The 19,527-nt window shown below is 38.7% G+C and overlaps 1 protein-coding gene across 4 annotated transcripts in view; it reads right to left on the bottom strand.

Moving 5' to 3' along the window:
• Positions 1 to 19,527, bottom strand: part of RPP30 (ribonuclease P/MRP subunit p30) — a 29,807-nt gene that overhangs the window by 3,700 nt on the left and 6,580 nt on the right. Inside the window, exons 6-10 of one of the 4 annotated variants that reach the window (XM_008059170.1) lie at positions 13,011 to 13,100; positions 3,412 to 3,528; positions 2,442 to 2,471; positions 1,994 to 2,031; positions 1,234 to 1,313 (exon numbers count right to left, since the gene is read on the bottom strand). In XM_008059170.1, the coding sequence (XP_008057361.1) occupies positions 1,234 to 1,313; positions 1,994 to 2,031; positions 2,442 to 2,471; positions 3,412 to 3,528; positions 13,011 to 13,100 (355 nt within the window). Of the gene's footprint in view, positions 1 to 1,229; positions 1,314 to 1,993; positions 2,032 to 2,441; positions 2,472 to 3,411; positions 3,529 to 13,010; positions 13,101 to 19,527 lie in introns of all 4 variants that reach the window. The other 3 variants (XM_021712945.1, XM_008059171.1, XM_008059172.1) reach the window with 3 other exon arrangements.

Here is a 19,527-nt window from a genome sequence, read left to right as displayed (position 1 = left end):
ATAAGGTGTATATATATATATATATATATATATATATATATGTATTACATATCTATTATATAGATATATATTACAAATAATCTCAAACTACAAATGTTGAAACTAAAAGCAAAATCATCTAATTTATGATAAGTTAATACAGAAAGCAGTTCTCTCAAGAGGAAATCAGATCAGTAAAATCCAGACACAACACATGAGTTCTCAGACCTCGTCCCTACAATAAATCAAAAAATAAACTTGGCGTGGTAGAGCACACCTGTAGTTCCAGCTACTTGGAAGGCTGAGGCAGAAGGATAGCCTGAACCCAAGCAGGTCGAGGCTGTGATGACCGTGAGTATGCCACTGCACTCCAGCCTGAGTGACAGAGTGAGACTCCAACTCAAATAAATAATAGATAAGTAAATAAATAAACTAACTAGTCATATGACAAATAATTTTGTCTATATGTAGTAACCTATTCTGAGGTTTAAAATTCACCTCAGTGATAGCAACTAAATTGCTTCTTAACCACTAGAACTAGTACTGAAAATTACAGAGAATGAAGACAAAACAGCAGAAGTTTAAGTCGTTTTAATAAAACTGCATTTTCATTTTCTAAAGTTTCAGCACATTTCTTGTTCAATTTTTATCACAGGATGAGTAAGAAATTCAGTGGGTTCCAATAGTGGAATTAAGTAAAGAGGTACATATATGAAATGTGTATAAAAAATGTATAGTCTGCACATACACGACCATGTCAACAAAACTGGGAAAAGAAACACTGAGTTGTAATAAATGCAAAAATTGCAGCCAGAGTTTTGTTAGTCGGGTTTTTTAAAATGTATCTGCTGCTTTTGTTGACCTAATACATCGCTTAACCTATATTTTTAACATCAATTCTCTAAAACAGTGATTTTCAACCAGGAAGCATATCCCTCTGGAGAGGTGGGAGGAGGAAGAAGGAAGACTAGAAGCCTGTCACAATGTGGGTAGCAGCACACATGTCCAGCTTCAAGGAACACATTCACACCCATTTCTGTAACGCAAACTAAATTCATTCCACAAACTACAGAAAGTCAAGCCTGAATGAGGGTGAGAAAGCATGGATGGCTGTGGTGAGAACAGGTTGAGAAAAGATGACCCTAAAGAAACTCACAGGGTAGGATAATAAAAACAGAGATGGCTCAACTGTTCGATAAAAACGTCTGGTTTCCAACATGAGCATTCAGTTTTTTTCCAAAAGAACTAACTCACCTCCATGAAGAAGTGTAGCTCGGCAGTTGGTGGATACTGCAGCCTTGGCATCACTTTCTGAGAGCCCAAACAGTAGTCCTCTGGTGGGGCCGTTAAAGATTTCAGCAGAGTCAGTGAAGGACACAGACTAACACAGACATGACTGAAAATACCAGCTAACCTCAGCATACTGAAAAAATAATTAAGCCTACAGCAGTTCTTAGCCCAACTAAAACATGGGTCTGAGAAGAGACTCCTTTTTTTTTTTTTTTTTGAGTCAGAGTCTCACTCTGTCACCCAGGCTGGTGAGCAGTGGCACATTCGGTCACTGTAGCCTCGACCTGCTGGGCTCAGGTGATTCTTCTGCCTCAGTCTTCCAAGTAGGTGGAACCACAGGTGCATGCCACCATGCCCGGCTAATTTTTTTGATTTACTGTAGAGACAAGGTCTCTCTATATTGCCCAGGCTGGTCTTGAACCTCTGGGTTCACACAATCCTGTCTCTGCTTCCTAAAGTGCTGGGATTACAGGCATGAGCCACAGCATCCGGCTGAGACTCCTTTGACTCTAGGCTTTTATTATATAAAGCCCCTCATTACCCCTTTTTAACTCCAAAAAACAAGAATGACACTCTCTACAACCTGATATAACTTGGTTTTGAAGCTATTAATTGGTAAACATACAGTAAAAGGTTAAGAAAAATATGTTAAACTATAATAGTATTTCAAATTCCAAATTTCCTATAATAAAATTTCAATGTTTTCTTACTCAGAAAAGGATACAGGTTCGCTACATCATATGGTCCTCTTATTTCTAAAGGCTGAAATAAAACGAACACAAAGCAGATATGAGAGAAGTTATTCATAACATTTCAATAACTTTGTTTACAGTAAATTAAAGGATACTTAAGTATCTGAAAATAAAAAAGTTAATTGCATAAATTGAAGTCCTTGTAATTTTGATGAGTTTTGAAAATTCTGAAAATATAAAAGGACCTTGAAAAGCATTTTGTAACAATATAAAGGAAAAACGATTTATATAAACAACATTTAAAGTCTAAAGAGAATGGGGATAAATTTTCCCCTTCAGCAGTTATGATAAGCAAATGCATCATTAAAATAGAAGACATGCAACAAATATTCATTACATTATTATTTTAATTTCTCCCCTAGAAACTGCAATGTTTTATAGCTTGAAAAATGGGAACAAAGTATGTCACGCTAGACTTACCCTTTCTGCAGCACTAGATATAATTATATTCTAAAAAATAGAAAGTGATCAATATTAATTGTAAATAAATGTTAAAAAAAAGGAAGAATCTCATAATACAAATAACTAGTAATCACACTTTAGCATTTAAGGCTCAAATACCAACTTCTTTTAAAGATAAGGTAAATAACTAACGTGAAAAAAGAAAGGCTTCATATTAAACGAAAGATGTTTACTGCACCATTATTCACAATCGCAAAAACATGGAACCGACTGTGCTGCCCATTGAAAGTAGACTGGATAAAGAAAATGTGGTACCTTTACATAATGGAATATTATACATCCATAGAGAAAAAAAAATATGCATTTTACAGCAACTTGGATGCAATTAGAGTCTATAATACTCAATGATTTATCACAGAAACAAAGATCTGAATACTACATGTACTCCCTCATAAACAGATCCTGAACATTTATCATAATACTATAAGAAAGGGATTGGCAGTAGTGGGACACTGCTGGGGGGGTGGTGCATAGCATCAATAAGGGTACCCAAACTTTACCTGTACAATGACCACTTATGTACCTAACCCTGAATTGGACCCTGCATCTTTAAAATAAAAATAAAAGAAATAAAATAGCTTTTCAAAAGAAATCTTAGTAAAGATGAATTAAGCTTAAAAAACTAGATGAAAAGGTCATACAAACTTAATTCAATTCACTGATGACAATTGTCTAGCCTTATTTTCACAGTATGTAAATTGAAAATTCCTTATCAAAAGATAAAGGCTTTCAACACACCTTTTTCTCTCTTATATTATTCTGCTCTTGATATTTTTCTTTCCCTTAAAACTTACAGAGCTCATAGAATTTTGCCCCTGTGCCTTGAGAACATTACATCTTAAGGAAAACAAATCAGTTTCACAATTCCAGTGTATTAATAATAATAAACTCCCAGATGTGAAAAACATTCTAAAATATAGAACCATACCTTTCCTTTGCAGATCTGTGTCAAATTGAGGGCATTGGAAATTGTGTACCTTCTCATTGTAGAGTCTTTGATAGCAGGACTATAGACAAGTTCAAAGCCCAGGCCTCGGTCAATTGCCTGCACAGAAAATAAAGAAAATAAAACTGTCAAACATAAACACACGCTGTCCTACTTAATTTTCACTAAAGTCTCCCTAACTTCCATCCTCACCCCTGCCACCCACATCTTACATGCCAAGGGTACAATTCTTTTTTTTTTTTGAGCTGGAGTCTCACTGTGTCGCCCAGACTGGAGTGCAGTGGCTGCTCCTGGTCACCGCAGCCTTGACCTGCTGGGCTCCGGCGATCCTTCCACCTCAGCCTTCTAAGTAGCTGGAACTACAGGCGCGCGCTACCACACCCTGGCTAATTTTTTGATTTATTGTAGAGATGAGGTCTCGCCAAGTTGCCCAGGCGGGTCTCAAACCCGCGGGCTCAGGCAATCCACTCACCTCAGCCTCCCAAAGGCGAGGGATTACAGGCTGAGCCACCAAGCCCGGCTCAAGGGTATAATTCTCAACAAAGACAGATTCATGTCCAAATGGTACCATCCACAAGCAGAAAACAGATCTGTGGCTCTGTCTGATCAATGGAGTTTATCTTAGCTGTAGGAAAGCTGACCTTATATAAACAGGAATCATGAAAAGGCTAAGGAGAGCAAAGTCTCAGTGGGGTGGTGGCGGGGCCTTTACTCCATGAACTACCGAAAGGAAAACTCCCTACACTTAGGGTAACTGTATGCAAACACAGTAAACCAAGTAATCTGACTCACAAATGAAGAGAAAAAGACATGAAGAGCTGAAAAAGCCCAAATAACTGGGGGCAGGAAGGTCTCTAGTAAGCCACTTATTACCTATAAGTTGAATGCTAGAATAACAACAGCCATGGTTAGCTGAGTGTTAAATATGTTCCAGGCACTGTGTTAGGACTCTTATGTACATATTTAATCCTTACAAGACCTTGATAAGGCACTGTAGCAGAGAATGCTAATTATCCAGACATGCGTCCTCTCCTTTTTCTTTAGTACAAAGCGCCAGTTTTTAGCTGGGCTTATGGTTGCCCAGAAGAAAAGATGGAAGAAGCCCAGGCATTTGATGATTTTGCTCAGCTTACCACACAAGCTTGGCCTTTTGTCTGAGAAAAAGAAAGTTAAATACAAAAGTTCCTTCATATTTAATGTACTCTTACTACCCAGAAACTCCCAGCTAAGAAAGCCTGGAAGGGGTTTTGGGAAATGGGATAGAATTCAACCACTATGTTATTTGGTTTCTCTGATGTGTATCTCAACATCTTCATTCAGCCACAACAGATAAGTTTTAAGTCCACTATGTGCAAAAGCTGAGATGGTTCCTCCCCCTCTAATAGTGGGGGAGACCATCAAATAATCAGACAAAAATAAAACTGCAACTGTGATAAGTGCTATCGAGGAGAAGTCTGGGAGTGGGTGAGGAAGCAATTAAGTAGAGGATGGTGTGTTTTCAGAGAGGAAAGAGGCTGTGAAAGGCTCTGGGGCTGCAGCATGGTAGCACCCAGAGGTTAAAGGCTGAAGAGGAAAGAACGAAGGAGACAGGCTAAAGAAGCTGGGAAGGGCTGACTATGCAGGCCTCTACAGCTGGTGAGGAGGATTCTCCTAATAGCAAGAGAAAACATCTGATGGATTTTTAGCACGAAGGTGATGATTAGACTTGTAATTCCAAGTCATTTGGGTTGCAGCAGTCTTCTAAATGAATAAAGGAAGGATGGAAGGCACAGTCCACGCAGTGTGGTCCAAGTCTCTGCCTGGCAAATGAGTTTCTATTACTCAGTTGATGAGCGGAACTGGCCCAGCTATAGCTATTGGGGGTTTCTACCGAGTTCATAGGGAATGAAGAAACCCGTCTTCTTCCCAAACTGGCAGTCTACCTTTATTTCATTCACTTGCACCCTGAAGGTCCCTTCTACTTCTCTGTCCTGAAAACAGATTTTCTTTCTTCCACTCCCATTTCTTTTCCTTCTATTTCCCTTCTTCCCTTTATTTAACTCTCCCTTTGGCTTTAAGGCTCTCAGATTTTATTTTCAATTTTCCTATATGTCTGAGTCTAGTTTAGTTAGAATAATATTTTTTCCCACACTGCAACCTTCCCCTCTTGCATTTTTTTGACAACTTTTCCCACCTCTAGTTCTCTGATTTGTGCTGGTTATTTCTAGGAATGAATACTCCTTCTGCCATAGTTAGATGTACACCTCACTTTCTCTGCCAACCTTGTACACTTCTTGAGAAGTATACACTTCTTTGTAACACACAATTGACTTTTACACAAAACATGTATATTTATATTTTGAGTGCATAAATGGTAACTTATGACAAAGAGCTCATGTGACAATGCTGTTCATTATGGATTATTCATCATGCAAGGAACCATGATGGACTAAGTTAACTGAAATCCACAAACAAAAACACTGCCATTGCCATATTATCAACTAGCTCCTTGGCTATTTATTTACTAAAACTACTAATTAGCTGAAGAGGCTGACATATTTCTTTTCCTCATCTTTCTAGCTGCAGAACTACAACAAAAAGCAGTAGGATGACGAAAAAGCAAAAATAAAAGATGTGAATGATATATAAAATTACATGACCAGATCCCACAGTATTCCTAATTGCCTGAATCTAAATTTCTAGATCCTTGTGGGGACTAGATCAAAATAAAAACTTATTTTAGGGGGGAGGAGAGAAAAAAAGATAAAATTTCAGCTCAATTATTTTTAAGAAAAACATTTCTGATTTTGATCTTGGTACATTAATCAAGCTCACTTTAAAATAACTCTTGAAAAATAAGAAAGATAATATGCTATTGAAGGCTGTGAATATTTAGTTCATAGCACCTTATTTTAAATTTTTAGATAAAATACAGACATTACCTGGGCTCCTGCTTCTGAGGCTATTTTAATGCAAATTGCCTTAAGCTCATCAAATGATTATTCATAACAGTCTATTCATTACAGTGCCTGCCTGATTAGCTTTTGTTCTCATGTCTGACCAAAGGTCCTGGCATAGGTGGATCATCAGATTTCTCTACTAATGAGAAGTAACAGTCATAAAAGATGCTTCCAAGGGCAGGTGTGTGATACTTGAATCAAGCAACACTGGCAATAAAATTCCAAGTACTGAGCAGAGATTTAGAGAAAGAAGAGAAATAAAAAGGAAGTTGATTACTGGGACAATATACCAATTCCCTGTTAATTTCATAAAAATCAGCTCTTTATTGAATTCAAATGGATGACATTTGTTTGGTGAATCATTCTTTAAGACAGGTAATTTGTTCACAGGATTCACAAATCAAAGCAACATAAAAAAATAAAATAAAAAGTCTTAGTTGCATCTCTGTTCCCATCTGCCCCCTTCCCTCCTCTCATAACCACTTTTATTAATTTCTTGTGTCTTCCTCCAAAGTTTCTTCATATAAATATAAACAAATATGAATATATACTACTTTCCCTCTTTCTTCCCCAAAAGGTAGTCCGCTACCTCCTTATCCTGGCTTGAAATCTTTTTTCCAACTCAGCTCATAACTACTTCATTTTATTTTATAGCTGCATAGTACTGTAAAGATATAGCATTCATTTAACCAAGCCTCTACCAATAGGCCTTGAGTTGTTTCAACGCATCTGTAGAATAAACACTAAAGTGAACTTGCTGGCATTATGGGATGCATTGTGTCCCTGTTTATAAAAGACATGTTGCCGGGCTCGGTGGCTCAGCCTGTAATCCTGCGCCTTTGGGAGGCTGAGGTGAGTGGATTGCCTGAGCCTGTGGGTTCGAGACCCGCCTGGGCAGGCGAGAGCTCATCTCTACAATAAATCAAAAAAATTAGCCGGGCGTGGTAGCGTGCGCCTGTAGTTCCAGCTACTTGGAAGGCTGAGGCGGAAAGATCGCCAGAGCCCAGCAGGTTGAGGCTGCAGTGGCCGGAAGCAGCCACTGCACTCCAGTCTGGGCGATAGTGAGACTCCAACTCAAAAAAAATAAAATAAAATAAAATAAAATAAAAGCCATGTTGAAGTCGTAACCCTCAGTACCTCAGACTGTAACCGTAATTGGAAATAGGGTCACTGCAGATGTAATTAGTGAAAATGAGGTCCTACTGGAATAGGGTAGACCCCTAATCCAGTATGACTGGTGCCCTTATAAGAAGAACAATTATCATAATTCTATAAGAAAGGGATTGGCAGTAGTGGGAAACTGCCAAAGGAAAGAAGGGGCACACCTCATCAACAAGGGTACCTGCATAATGAACATTTGTATACCTAAACCTGAATTGTACTCCACATCTTTAAAATAAAAACTTTAAGAGTTAAAAAAAAAATAAGAAGATGGCCACGTGAAGGCAGAGACACACAGGGAGAACACACTGAAAAGATAAAGGCAGAGATTAGAGTTATGTAGCTGCAAACCAAGGATTACCAGGTTGCCAGAAAATCATCAAAAGCTTAACAGAGGCAAGCAAGGACTTCCCCACACATCTGAGGGAACATAACTGTGCTGACATCTTGATTTCAGATTTCCAGCCTCTAGAACATTGAGACAATACATTTCTGTTGTTTTAAGCCAGTAAGTATATTTGTAATGTTAATACTTATTGCCAAATTACCCACTCCCCCCATAGGGACTGTTCCAATTTACACTGCTAGAAGCAAAGTATAAAAGGATGCTTGTTTTCTCCCACCTTGCAACAGAGTATCACTAGTCACATATGCATATGTGATTTTCATATGAAATTCTCTTATTATGGTGAATTTAAGCATATGTTTAAGGAGTGTTTGTATTTCCTTTCCTGTGAAATGTCTTTTTTATATCTTTATTCTACTTTTTAAAATTGTTCATCCTTTTAAAAAACCTTATCAATTTCTAGGCGCTCTTTATATATTAAGGGAATTAGCCTTTTGTCTATGACATAAGTGAAAATATTTCCAACAGTTTGTTATTTATCTTTTAACTTTGTTTCTTGTGAGTTTCTTTCTTTCTTTTTTTTTTTTTTGCTGCCCCTCATCTTTTTTGAGACATTTTTGAGACTAGCAAGTTTGCTGGCATGGATGCTTGCACTGGATGGACAAAGTACTTAACAACATTTAAGTTCACACGTGATGGAAAATAAAGTTTATAGAGTACTCACACTCAAATCAAGTATATATAGCATGATTCTTGGAACTACATCACTGCTTTAGACATTACCTACTAAACATCTCTCAGTGGGAACTAATTGGACCATGAAGATAGAAATGGATTAAGGTTAAAGGAAGAGCTGAGGAGAAAACATCAGAAAGTGTGCAAACAAAATATGCTCCTTGAAAATAACTCAATAAACTTGAAGTCATTGTTGACTGACAGTAACACTGAAATGGAAATAACACTGAAAAAAATCAAAGGGGAGGTAAACATATGTGCTGCTTTAAGAAAATTCTTCTCAAAACCTGAATTCATAAAGCTTGTGTTTTAAAATATGAAATTATTCTGTACTTAACAAAGAGTTCTCCTGTAAAGTAACTTTAAATAGCATTTCCCAGTAGGAAATGACAGTAGATTTGGAATCAAAGCTTAAGTACAAATCTCTAGTCAACTCTTTGAGAGACATTTAACTGTGTGAGCCACACTACCTGAGACTCAATTCTATTACCAGCATAAGGAGATAACTAACATGATTCTACCTCAAAGCTCCTGGGCCACAGCAGGTGTGAACGTGTTAAAATTATAAAATGCAAAATAACTAGAAGTCATGTGATCATCCAAGAAGAGAAGTAGAATCCAATTTTTTAGTGACTCATCGACCACATGACAGAGTTGTGAGGTCCATACAAATTACTTAGACTCCAGAGAGCTTTGCAGGAGATTTTGGAGGGAATTGCATAATTGAACTTATGAAGCCCTGAGCATGTGGTGAAGATGACAAAAGGAAGGAGAGTTGCAAATCATACAAATGAGTGTTTGGGTATACTCTAGAGCTCCTGGGCCCTCCTTTACAACCCCCAACTTCTGAGCTGATGATTCTCACACAGCACCTGGCCTAGAGGTAAAAGACTAATGAATTACCTATCTTCATACTCCTGCTTTTTGCCACAATGAAAGAAAAGGGCCCAAATCCTAGCCAAATTAAGATCTGTGCTGTTTTCTAAAGTGCCCAATAAAGTGATCTTTATAAAGTCAATCTGTCAACTTCTCAAGGCCAACGACTGGTTGGTTCATGCACAAAGCCAAGGGCGCATGCAAAAACCAAGACTTAAGATTGAACTATCACCCACAATCACTACATGCTCTGTGCTTACACAGTGTATATATTGTCATGCTTAAATGTAGACACACAACTCCATGTTCAGATTAGATATTATGTGACAAACAGTATACACCTATCCAACTATTATTTACCCTGTACAAGTTGGACACCTGTCTCCAGCTCTTTAACAAAAAACAGGTGAATACATTAAAAAGGACTTTTCTGCTTCCTGACCAATTCATACTGCAGCCTACTTCTGTACTAGATGATGACTAAAAATAATCTTGTGCAGCCTTTCCTTCTACTCCATCATCTAGTTTTTATTAAACAACATATGTAAAACGTTCACACCAGATTTTCTTTTTTTTAAAAGCAGACACTCTGTTAAACTGCGTATTCCTCTCACTTGTCAAAATTTTTACTTTTCAGAATCCTTAAATTGAAAAATGTGGGCATTAAGCCAAAAATATCCATCGAACAACAGCAGCTCTCCTGAACTTCCAGATGGAATCGGGGGTGGGATGTGCTGGTGTCGCTGTCCCAAGTGCCATGTTCCTCCTCATGCTGTCCCAGTTCCCCACTTCCCTCACTGTGTGTGCCTCATGCTGAATGCTGACACCCAGCTGATGACTTATGTCAAGCAGAATGTGGCCAGGTTTCCCAAGCTGTACCCTAATATGCTATGTTCGACATATACTCACTCAATGAACACACTTTAGGAAGGACTCATCGGCAAGATATTGTGGTAATTAAAAAAGGGCCACTGGTTGGGCGTGGTGGCTCAGCCTGTTATAAATCCCAGCACTTTGGGAGACCACGAGAGGATTGCCTGAGTCCAGGGGTTCGAGATCAGTCTGGGCAACTTGGTGAGACCTCGTCTCTACAATAATTCACGAAAACTAGCCAGGTGTGGTGGCATGTGCCTGTAGTTCTAGCTACTTGGAAGGTTGAGTCAGAAGGATGGCCTGAGCCCAGCAGGTTGAGGCTGCAGTGGCTGAGTATGCCCCTGCACTCCAGGTGACAAGAGTAAGACTCCAACTCAAAAAATAAATAAATAAATAAAAAAGGACTATGACACAGTTGGTGCTCTCTAGAAGCTCACAAACTGGTTTGAATAGTAAGACATGTTCAGAAGAAACCCAGGGAAAAACCCTCACCAAAATAGCCACTGGGGATTTTACCACAGCTGTGGGACATGAAGAGTTATGTGCAGTGCACTGCAGTCTACTCCATGGACTTGGCCTTACCACTGCATGCCACTACCTCCTCCCAACCAAGGATTCCGTTTATGTGGACCTACTCAGGCACAGCTGTCTAAAAAATGGCCTTCCTAGTCATTAAGGTGAAGAAAAAGGTGGAAAAGTTACAAGTTTACTAGCCATGTGCAGAGTGGCTGCACTAACTCTGGGAGTGCTTCTTACAAAGAACCTGCAGTGACAGTCGGAGGCTGGTAAAAAGCTTAGGTAAACTCCTAAAGACAGAGATTGCTACCTCTGGAGAGGAACAATATGTGGGGCCAACAAGACTGTGATAAACTTGAACACTGTATTAGCCTATAGCTTCTATCAGGGGAACCTGGGGCACATTAGAGGTTCTCATAGGCAATCAATCAGAGCTTTCCTAACCCTGAGACCAAACAGCTGATGACTCTGAGCCTTCATTTCCCCCTATTTGATAAATGAGTCACTGAACAATATAGATTCTAACTCTAAAATGTGGTGATTCAGGGTTTGTTTTTTTTTAATGTTTACTGGTTTATTTATAAGTACTGGCACCAGCACAGGGAACCAATGATTTGAGCATAGCCAGTAATGTTATGTTCAGTAATACTCTCAATGTTCACCAGACAAAAACCGCTTTCTTTTATATTTTTCCCCTTAAATATGTAACTAGGTATTTTTGGCATTTCTCAATTTTGTTTTTTCTTTTCTTTTCTTTTTTTTGAGTCGGGTTTTCACTCTGTTGCCCAGGCTGGAGTGCAGTGGCACAATCATGGCTCATCACATCTTCGACTTCCTGAACTCAGGGAGATCCTTCTACCTCTGCCTCCTGAGTAGCTGGGACTACAAGCATGTGCCGCCATGTCTGAATAATTTTTGTTATTTTTTGTGGAGACAAAGTCTCACTATTTTTCCCAGGCTGGTCTCAAACTCTTGGACTCAAGCAATCCTCCTGCACTGGCCTCCTAAAGTGCTGAGATTACAGGTGTGAACCACAGTGCCCGGCCTCAAAGTATAGTTTCAATAGCATATTTTTAGGACTGAAATACAAGTCAACTTAAAGTTATCCACACTAGATTAAATTTTCATCCACCAACTAGAACCATTTTCTTCCTCCATTGTCTCCCCCTAATTTTCAGTATCAAGCCAATTCTTTAGCAGAACAGGGAAACAAAAATCGAGGGAGTTATGATTCCACAGAGACAAAAAACAAGTGAATTATCCACTTGGAAACAAACAATTTTTAAAAAATTTGAATGTCCACTCCTGACAGGATTGGATATGTAATTTCAGTTGTGTTTGCTAAACTCTTTTTCTCCTTGGATGGTGGTTTTTGAGAATAGGAGACTGAGTATAGAGTTTTGGAAGTCACTATTTTAAAATAGCATCCCAACTCTTCCTAGGATCTGGCTGGCAAACCAAATAGTTAACAGCTGTGCTGACCTCATAGCTACCAAAATAGTTGCTGGTGTGAAATAATATCACCTTTATGATGGAAATGGGAGGAGACTAAGACTTAAGAAGGTGTGACAGATGGAAGATAAAGGTATACAGGAAAGCCAAAGAAAACTATGTAGAAGGGTAATGAGAAACATTCCATAGCAGAAGGAGAAACAAAAACATTCTCTGAACACATGGCCACCTGTTAGGTTAATAGAAAACCCTGGGCTTTTAATTTTGCACAGACCATGCCTAGGTGATTCCATGCCCTGCTCCCTCTCCTTAGCTTGCTGGTACTTTAGGACACTGTTTTTGTTTCTGTTTTCCTTTCCCTTGTTTTTTGATTGCTTTGTTCCCTTAATGTTCAGTGTTCAGGCTGTAAGCACCCATTATTATTGCTACCCTCTTAAGAAATATCACTGATAAATTTTAGTTTCTAAGGCCTCTCAAAAATATCTCACTAATTGGATGTCTTTTATTTTAAGCTTTCTTTCTCCCTTTAGTCATCTTATAAAACTAAGACTCTCTTTTCTAAAATCGCCTCCTATTTTCTAGTATTTGCTTTGCTCTCCAAAGACACTGGTTTCTCCTCCTTTCCCATTAGTGAATCTAAGTTTTTACAGATTCAATTGCAGACTGGGCAGTGTAACACTTACCACATTAATAGGGGGTCTTTTGAAATAAAAGGGTAGCTTCTCTGTTACAGTTATGCAGACCAAATCCACATCTAAATGTGTGCAAGCAACCTGTCAAGAAGAAAAAATAGGTAAGGCCAAAAGATAAATTGGTACAAGTAAGAATGGGAGACAGGGTCAAACTAGAAAGAAAGAAATACACATGTTGTTCACTCCATAGGTGTTTTATGGTTCTGTGTTCAAACACACATGACCTTTTACAAAGTCAACTGTTCAACCATTTATTCAGGTTTGGTTTAAACGGTTTAACTGTCATCCAGCTGAAACAGAGTGAGATATCCACAGACATTCTCAGAAGACAGGGCGTGGAGATCCTCTAACTCAAATAGTCTTCTAAATAGGATGGGTTGCTGAGTGAGGCTGTTTCTAGAAGGTTATGTCAGATTGTTCCAGAAGGAAGAAATGAACTGTTCAAAAATCTGAAGGAAAAATAAGCCAAAAGGAATGTATGCATGGTCCATTTATTCCACAAATGATTTTATTGAGCACTTCATGCCAGAACTGTCCCAGGGCTGTGGCCCCTATTAGTCTACTGAGTGCCTAAAGAAACGAACATAACTCTACTGATGGCATTTTATTCAAATACTAATAGAATGAGTTTACATAAAGGATTGAAGCAGAGCTGTTACAAATCAAATGATGATAAATGCAGGTTTTCAACTTTTTATTTCCCTTTTCTTTGTTCTAATTTTTGCGATTACTTGTTGATTACAATACTCTGCATTGACTTCTAAAATGGGTTTGAAACTGCTCACAAAAACTACATACAAGATAAAATAAACAGACAAGAAAATCAGTTTAAAAAAGTCAGGGAGAAAGATGAAGCTGGGGTAAGGTTACTAGTGCAGGGTGCCAGGCAGAAGATACTGCCAGAAGATGCATATCTGGCTTTGATTTTGTCATTATTTGATTTATAGTGATAAAAAAAATTGGCTGTTATGTACTACATTAAAAATAAGCCTTAGTGACAATGCTACCATGTACAGGCTTGATGAACAAATTCCAACTGCCAGGATGACTATGCTGGCACACCAGCCTCAGCAGCAGAAAGGGCAGCATAAGGGAGATGAAGAGAGGGTCATAATGACTTGCAGGATTGGCACCAACCTTCAGCAATGACTGGAACAATATACCTTACCCTTTGCTTCAGAATCCTTACTTCACTCACTCCCACTCCCTCCCCAGGGCTTTAGGAAGCAAGTAGCCATCAGAGGCTGCCTGGCTCCAAGATAGTCATAGTAACTCAGTAAGTCTGGGAAGCGATGCTGCTTGGGTAGAAATACTTGACCCAGAAAGAATCTGCCCCATGCCCACTGCCACAGCTGTCCAGTTCATAAAAAAACATTGAAAATTGGGTAAGAATGGATGCAGAAAAGCTCTGAAGAGTAACTAAAACAAGCTTAGCTTTTGCTCACTATTTTTTAGCTACAAGACTGGCAAAGATCAAAAAGTTCAGTAATATACGACTGACATGAGAATGAAGAAACAGGCACTTACAGGGTCCAAGTACAAGGTCTTGAAAAGCATTATCAATGGCTAACAAAATTTTAAATGTACATAGCAGTAGTTTCACTTACGGGAACGTATTCTATAAAGACTCTAGAAATACATTCTATAACTATATACCTTACAAGGTCTCAAGGGCATTAGTGCAAGGACAGTCACTGCAATATCAATCACAAAAGACTAGACACAATTAAACATCCCTCAATTTTACTTAAATAAATAATGATCTCTTTAGCAATGGAATATGCCAACCCCTTAAAGGGAAAGAGGTACTTCTCTAATTGATATTATGGAACATTCTTCAAAACATAGTATAAGGTGAAAAACGCTTGATGGTAGGAAGGGAAAAAAGAGGGAGGAGAATGAAGGAAAGACAGACAAGGTAAGTTGTATTTCTGAAAAGACACACAAGAACTGTTACTAGTGTTGCCTCTGGAGAAAAGAGAAAGGGAGGAAGGCATACTTTTCACTGCATACTTCTCTATACTGTTTGAATTTATTATCATGAATTTACTCTTGCAGTAAAATAAGCTGATTAACTTCTAAAAAGCCTATTAAACATTCTCCCCAGAATAAAGCTAAATTAGGTTACTTTTTACTTATGTATTGTTCATTTCTTCCCCGCCCCGCATGTAAGAGAGGCCAATTAAACAAGGGACCTGTGTTGGTTTAATAACAAACTTTTAGTTACAAAGGACACCTCCACCTTAAAATATCCCAAACTGAAGTCTTCTGTTATTTAGCTTTTAAACCAAATGTTTTAACTGATATATTTAGATAACCACAAAAGATGTTCACACTCTAATGAAATACTTTCTACATCATTAAAAGAGATTAAATTATGCCCAATATAGCTTTAGGGTTAAGATGCTTACAATGGTTTTCTCTGCGACTGGTAGGCTGCATCCAATTCATCAGTTGTCCTTAATCATTTTTTTTTTTTTTTTTTGCTAGAGACCCTTAAACAATTGAAGGAAAGTGTATTCCCATAAAAATGCACACATCTATGACACAAAGGAAAAAGGAGGGTAGGCCTTCACATTCTCCACCTGCCCCCCCCCCACCTGGGGCCCCTTTTCAGGATGTCAGGTTAATACATGGTATTATAAATACATTGGTCTGCGGTGGCCATGAGCATGCCACTGCACTCCAGCCTGGGCGACAGGAGTAAGACTCCAACTAAAATAAATAAATAAATAAAAATAGATAATTAAATGCATCGATGTTTATGATACATTATGAAAAGGAGAGTCAGGCTTCCCAAGGGAAAAGAGAGATGTCCACGAACACTGGTTCTCAGTCTTAGTGTATACAAAATTCCCCTGAAGAATTTAGCAAAACTGGAGAGAACCAGGTCCCACCTACAGTGACTCATTCAGTAATTAGGGCCTAACAACCTGCATTTCAACAAATATTCCAGGGAATTCCAAAGCCAGTGGAACCTAACCACATCTTGAAACACTGGGACACTCTCTTCCTCAAGGTCCCTTACAATAGTGCTCTGCAAAGGGGAGGCATGTATTTTAGGAGCAGAGAGAAAACAGAACTTCTATTTCCTTTTATTTTTTAATTCACTCTTTTAGAATTATTTTGTTGTATATATATTCTTTTCTTTTCTTTCTTTCTTTTTTTAAGAAAGGATTTATTGAGAGGACAGAAAAGCTCCCCCAGTGGGAGGGGATCCGAGGGGGTTGCCTGTATGTACATTATTTTCTAAAGCACACTGGTATAATGGGACGTACAAATAATTCTCCTTAACCTGCTCAAGTGCTGTAAAACCTAAATGGGAATAACTGACTTAGAGGCTCCTGAAGATTCCATGCACCTCTTGCTCTGTCATATCCCACAGTTGCTTCCATCCCAAAGATCCCTGATGAATGAACTCACTCACAATCTTTTTTTTTTTTTAAGTTGGAGTCTCTCACTCTGCCTCCCAGGCTGGAGTGCAGTGGCACATTCACGGCCACCACAGCCTTGACCTGCTGGGTTCAGTCTTCCAAGTAGCTGGAACTACAGGCACGTGCCACCACGCCTGGCTAATTTTTTAATTTATTGTAGAGATGAGGTCTTGCCAGGTTGTCCAGGCTGGTCTCAAACCTGTGGGCTCAGGCAATTCTCTCACCTTGTCCTCCCAAAGTGCTGGGATTATAAGCGTGAGCCACTGCACCTAGCCTCACTCACAATCTTTAATCTTTGGCCTTATTCCCTGGGTCAGCTATGGGGAAGAAGGGTTTCTTATCTACAAGACATCTTCCAGACACTCTGAGTGAAAAATAGTATGTTATTTCCTATGGTAATGATGCTACTTAAGGTGGTTAGATTTTATACTACTAACTGTTGATGTACATATGTGTGCATGCCTCATCTTACAGATCTAACTTAATTCTAAAATATCACACCTATGGAGATGTGCATTAGAATTTTAGATAATCAACTTACAAACAAAATAAAATCACTAATAGAATGGGCTGTGAAACGTGGGCAACAGGCACTGGGAACACTGCAGCAACGGCACAGCTTCGGGTGCTCACCTTACCTTCTAAGCGTCTTGATAACTCTCACCTCAATCAGTGAAAGAATCAAGTCTTGTCAAGCTGGAGAGTACTGGGTGGGGAAATGAACAGCAGCAATATCCCCGACACTCTTCTTTCCTTCTGCAACTCCTCTGGGTGCATGGTAGACACAGTCTGACCTTTGGTATCAGACTGAACTGGCTGTGAGCCCTGGTCACAGGAGGGGACCCCAAGAAGCAGTGGAATGGGATTTAACAAGCACAGGAGACCAACTGGGCCCGGTTAACTTAGGAATGTAACCGTTAAACCACAAACTTCTTGCATTTGACCTGATTCCAAACCATGGTCTACTTACAAAAGCTTTATAATTAAAAGAAAGATGTCCTTTAAAGTGGATTTTCTATAAAAAATAGGAGAAGCCAAGCCGGGCTCGGTGGCTCAGCCTGTAATCCCGCGCTTTTGGGAGGCTGAGGTAAATGGATTGCCTGAGCCCGCGGGTTTGAGACCCACCTGGGCAGCGAGAGCTCATCTCTACAATAAATCAAAAAATCAGCCGGGCGTAGTAGCACATGCCTGTAATTCCGGCTACTCAGAAGGCTGAGGCGGAAGGATTGCCGGAGCCCAGCAGTTCGAGGCTGCGGTGGCCGGGAGCGGCCACTGCACTCCAGTCTGGGCGACAGAGTGAGACTCCAACTCAAAAAAAAAAAAAAAAAAAAGGAGAAGCTCTAACTTCAACTGAATCCTAAAGAATGGGTAGTATTTGGACAGAGAAAAAGATGATGTTCCAATTTTAAAAACTGTGTTTTTATATAACTTTTTAAGTATATCTGTACAGTTAATGCCCTGCAAATTATTTATAGCTTTCTTCTGACTTTCAAAATGTTTCTGACTGCTGCACCCACCATCATAAAGCATGTGTTAAGCAATTTCAAGCTTGAATAGTCTGAGAAAAACAGTAAAATAAAGAAACTACTAGATCAAATTATAATATATTCTAAAACCCCAAAGTCCTACCTTTATAACATACTTGTTGGAAGATTTAGAATAAATCATTCAGCCCAAGTCTCAGTTTTCTCCTCTATAACATGGGGATAGTGTCGAATACCTGTCCCAATTATCCTATAGGTCTGTTGTGAAAGTTAAAGGAAATACACATGTAAACGTCTTTGGAAGGTTATATGAGTATACGCTTTTCAGCCAAAATATTACTGAAGTTGTTTTTTCCTAATTACCACTAGAGGGATATGGAAAAATAAGTTGTATGATCTTCAAAATTAATCCAGAAATCAAATGTACAACAAAAAACTTGGTATATCACCAGGTTTCACCTTTTAGTCTAATCATGACTGAGTTGCTATTATCTCATGACAAAACTGAGTTGCTGCTTGTTGTTCAATAAATTTGGAAATGCCCATGCTCCTCCTTATATTGTACACCAGTGGTTTCAGCACCGAATTATACCTTCCCATGGAAACCAAGAGTCTCCAGGGGTGAGGGCTTGAATGTGCCTGACTTTAGAAAGTTCTATGGAGCCTTTGAAATCTAAAAATCGCTTGCTTCTACTCACCCCCTTAACTAAAACAAAATTCTTGAGAATTAGTATAACTGAGCATTTTTAAAGGAAGTAAACAAACAAAAAAAAGGCAGGCATCCGTGTATAATTTGTGCTGTTTCCTTCTACTCACATAAACAATTAAGAATTGATAGTACGCCTTGAAGCCTAAATTTACCATACATCAGCTTCTTTAGTCAATAGCTCCATCTACTGGGTAAACGTAGAAAAACTCTTTCTATGATTTTAGAACAGATTTTGCTTAAAAAAAGAATTGCTGTAAAATTAAAATATCAAAGACCAGGCTGGTCCAAAGGTAGTGAGTTGCCTTTTGGCAGATGGATCCTTTTTGAGCCTAGATAAAGACAACTTTCAGAACTTTCTAAAAGTAGCTATACCTCATTTTACACAAAGTGCATTAGAGTTTTTTTTTTTCTTTACTATAATCATTTAGAATGTCCAGGGTGTTCTGTCTCAAGTTGACAAAATACTCATACACATTAAGCTTCTTTCCCTCCTGCAAAGGCAATAAAATGGCAATTTTAAGAGTACAAAAGAAATTTAATTCATAAAGGCTCCCCGAATAGAAAGGAGGATTATATCAGCAGATGATTGATTTTGTAAACTTTTTGAAGTCTAAAGGCCGAGATGATCCTGTTGGCATATGGACTATACCTCAGAGATGCAAAGGAGGTTGCAAAAACAGAGGTGGGAGCTTTTATACTACAGCAGAATCTCTCCTCTCTCTCCCCTCACAGGGAGCACTAAGCAGTAAGAAGGGCAGAAACTGAAGTGATTTCAGAGCTAGAAAGAGATGGATTAATATTTATCTAAGAGATGTTTTGAATGAATGAAGCAGAAATAAAGAAACATAAGAAAACTTAATGGGTTTTTTCAAACTGAGCCC

The sequence above is a fragment of the Carlito syrichta genome, unplaced genomic scaffold (assembly GCF_000164805.1).
Source record: "Carlito syrichta isolate Samal-C Ts95f unplaced genomic scaffold, Tarsius_syrichta-2.0.1 Scaffold303749, whole genome shotgun sequence".
NCBI classification, from domain to species: Eukaryota; Metazoa; Chordata; class Mammalia; order Primates; family Tarsiidae; genus Carlito; species Carlito syrichta.
Note: the sequence above shows the minus strand (reverse complement) of the source record. Positions and strands in the feature narration are given on the sequence as shown.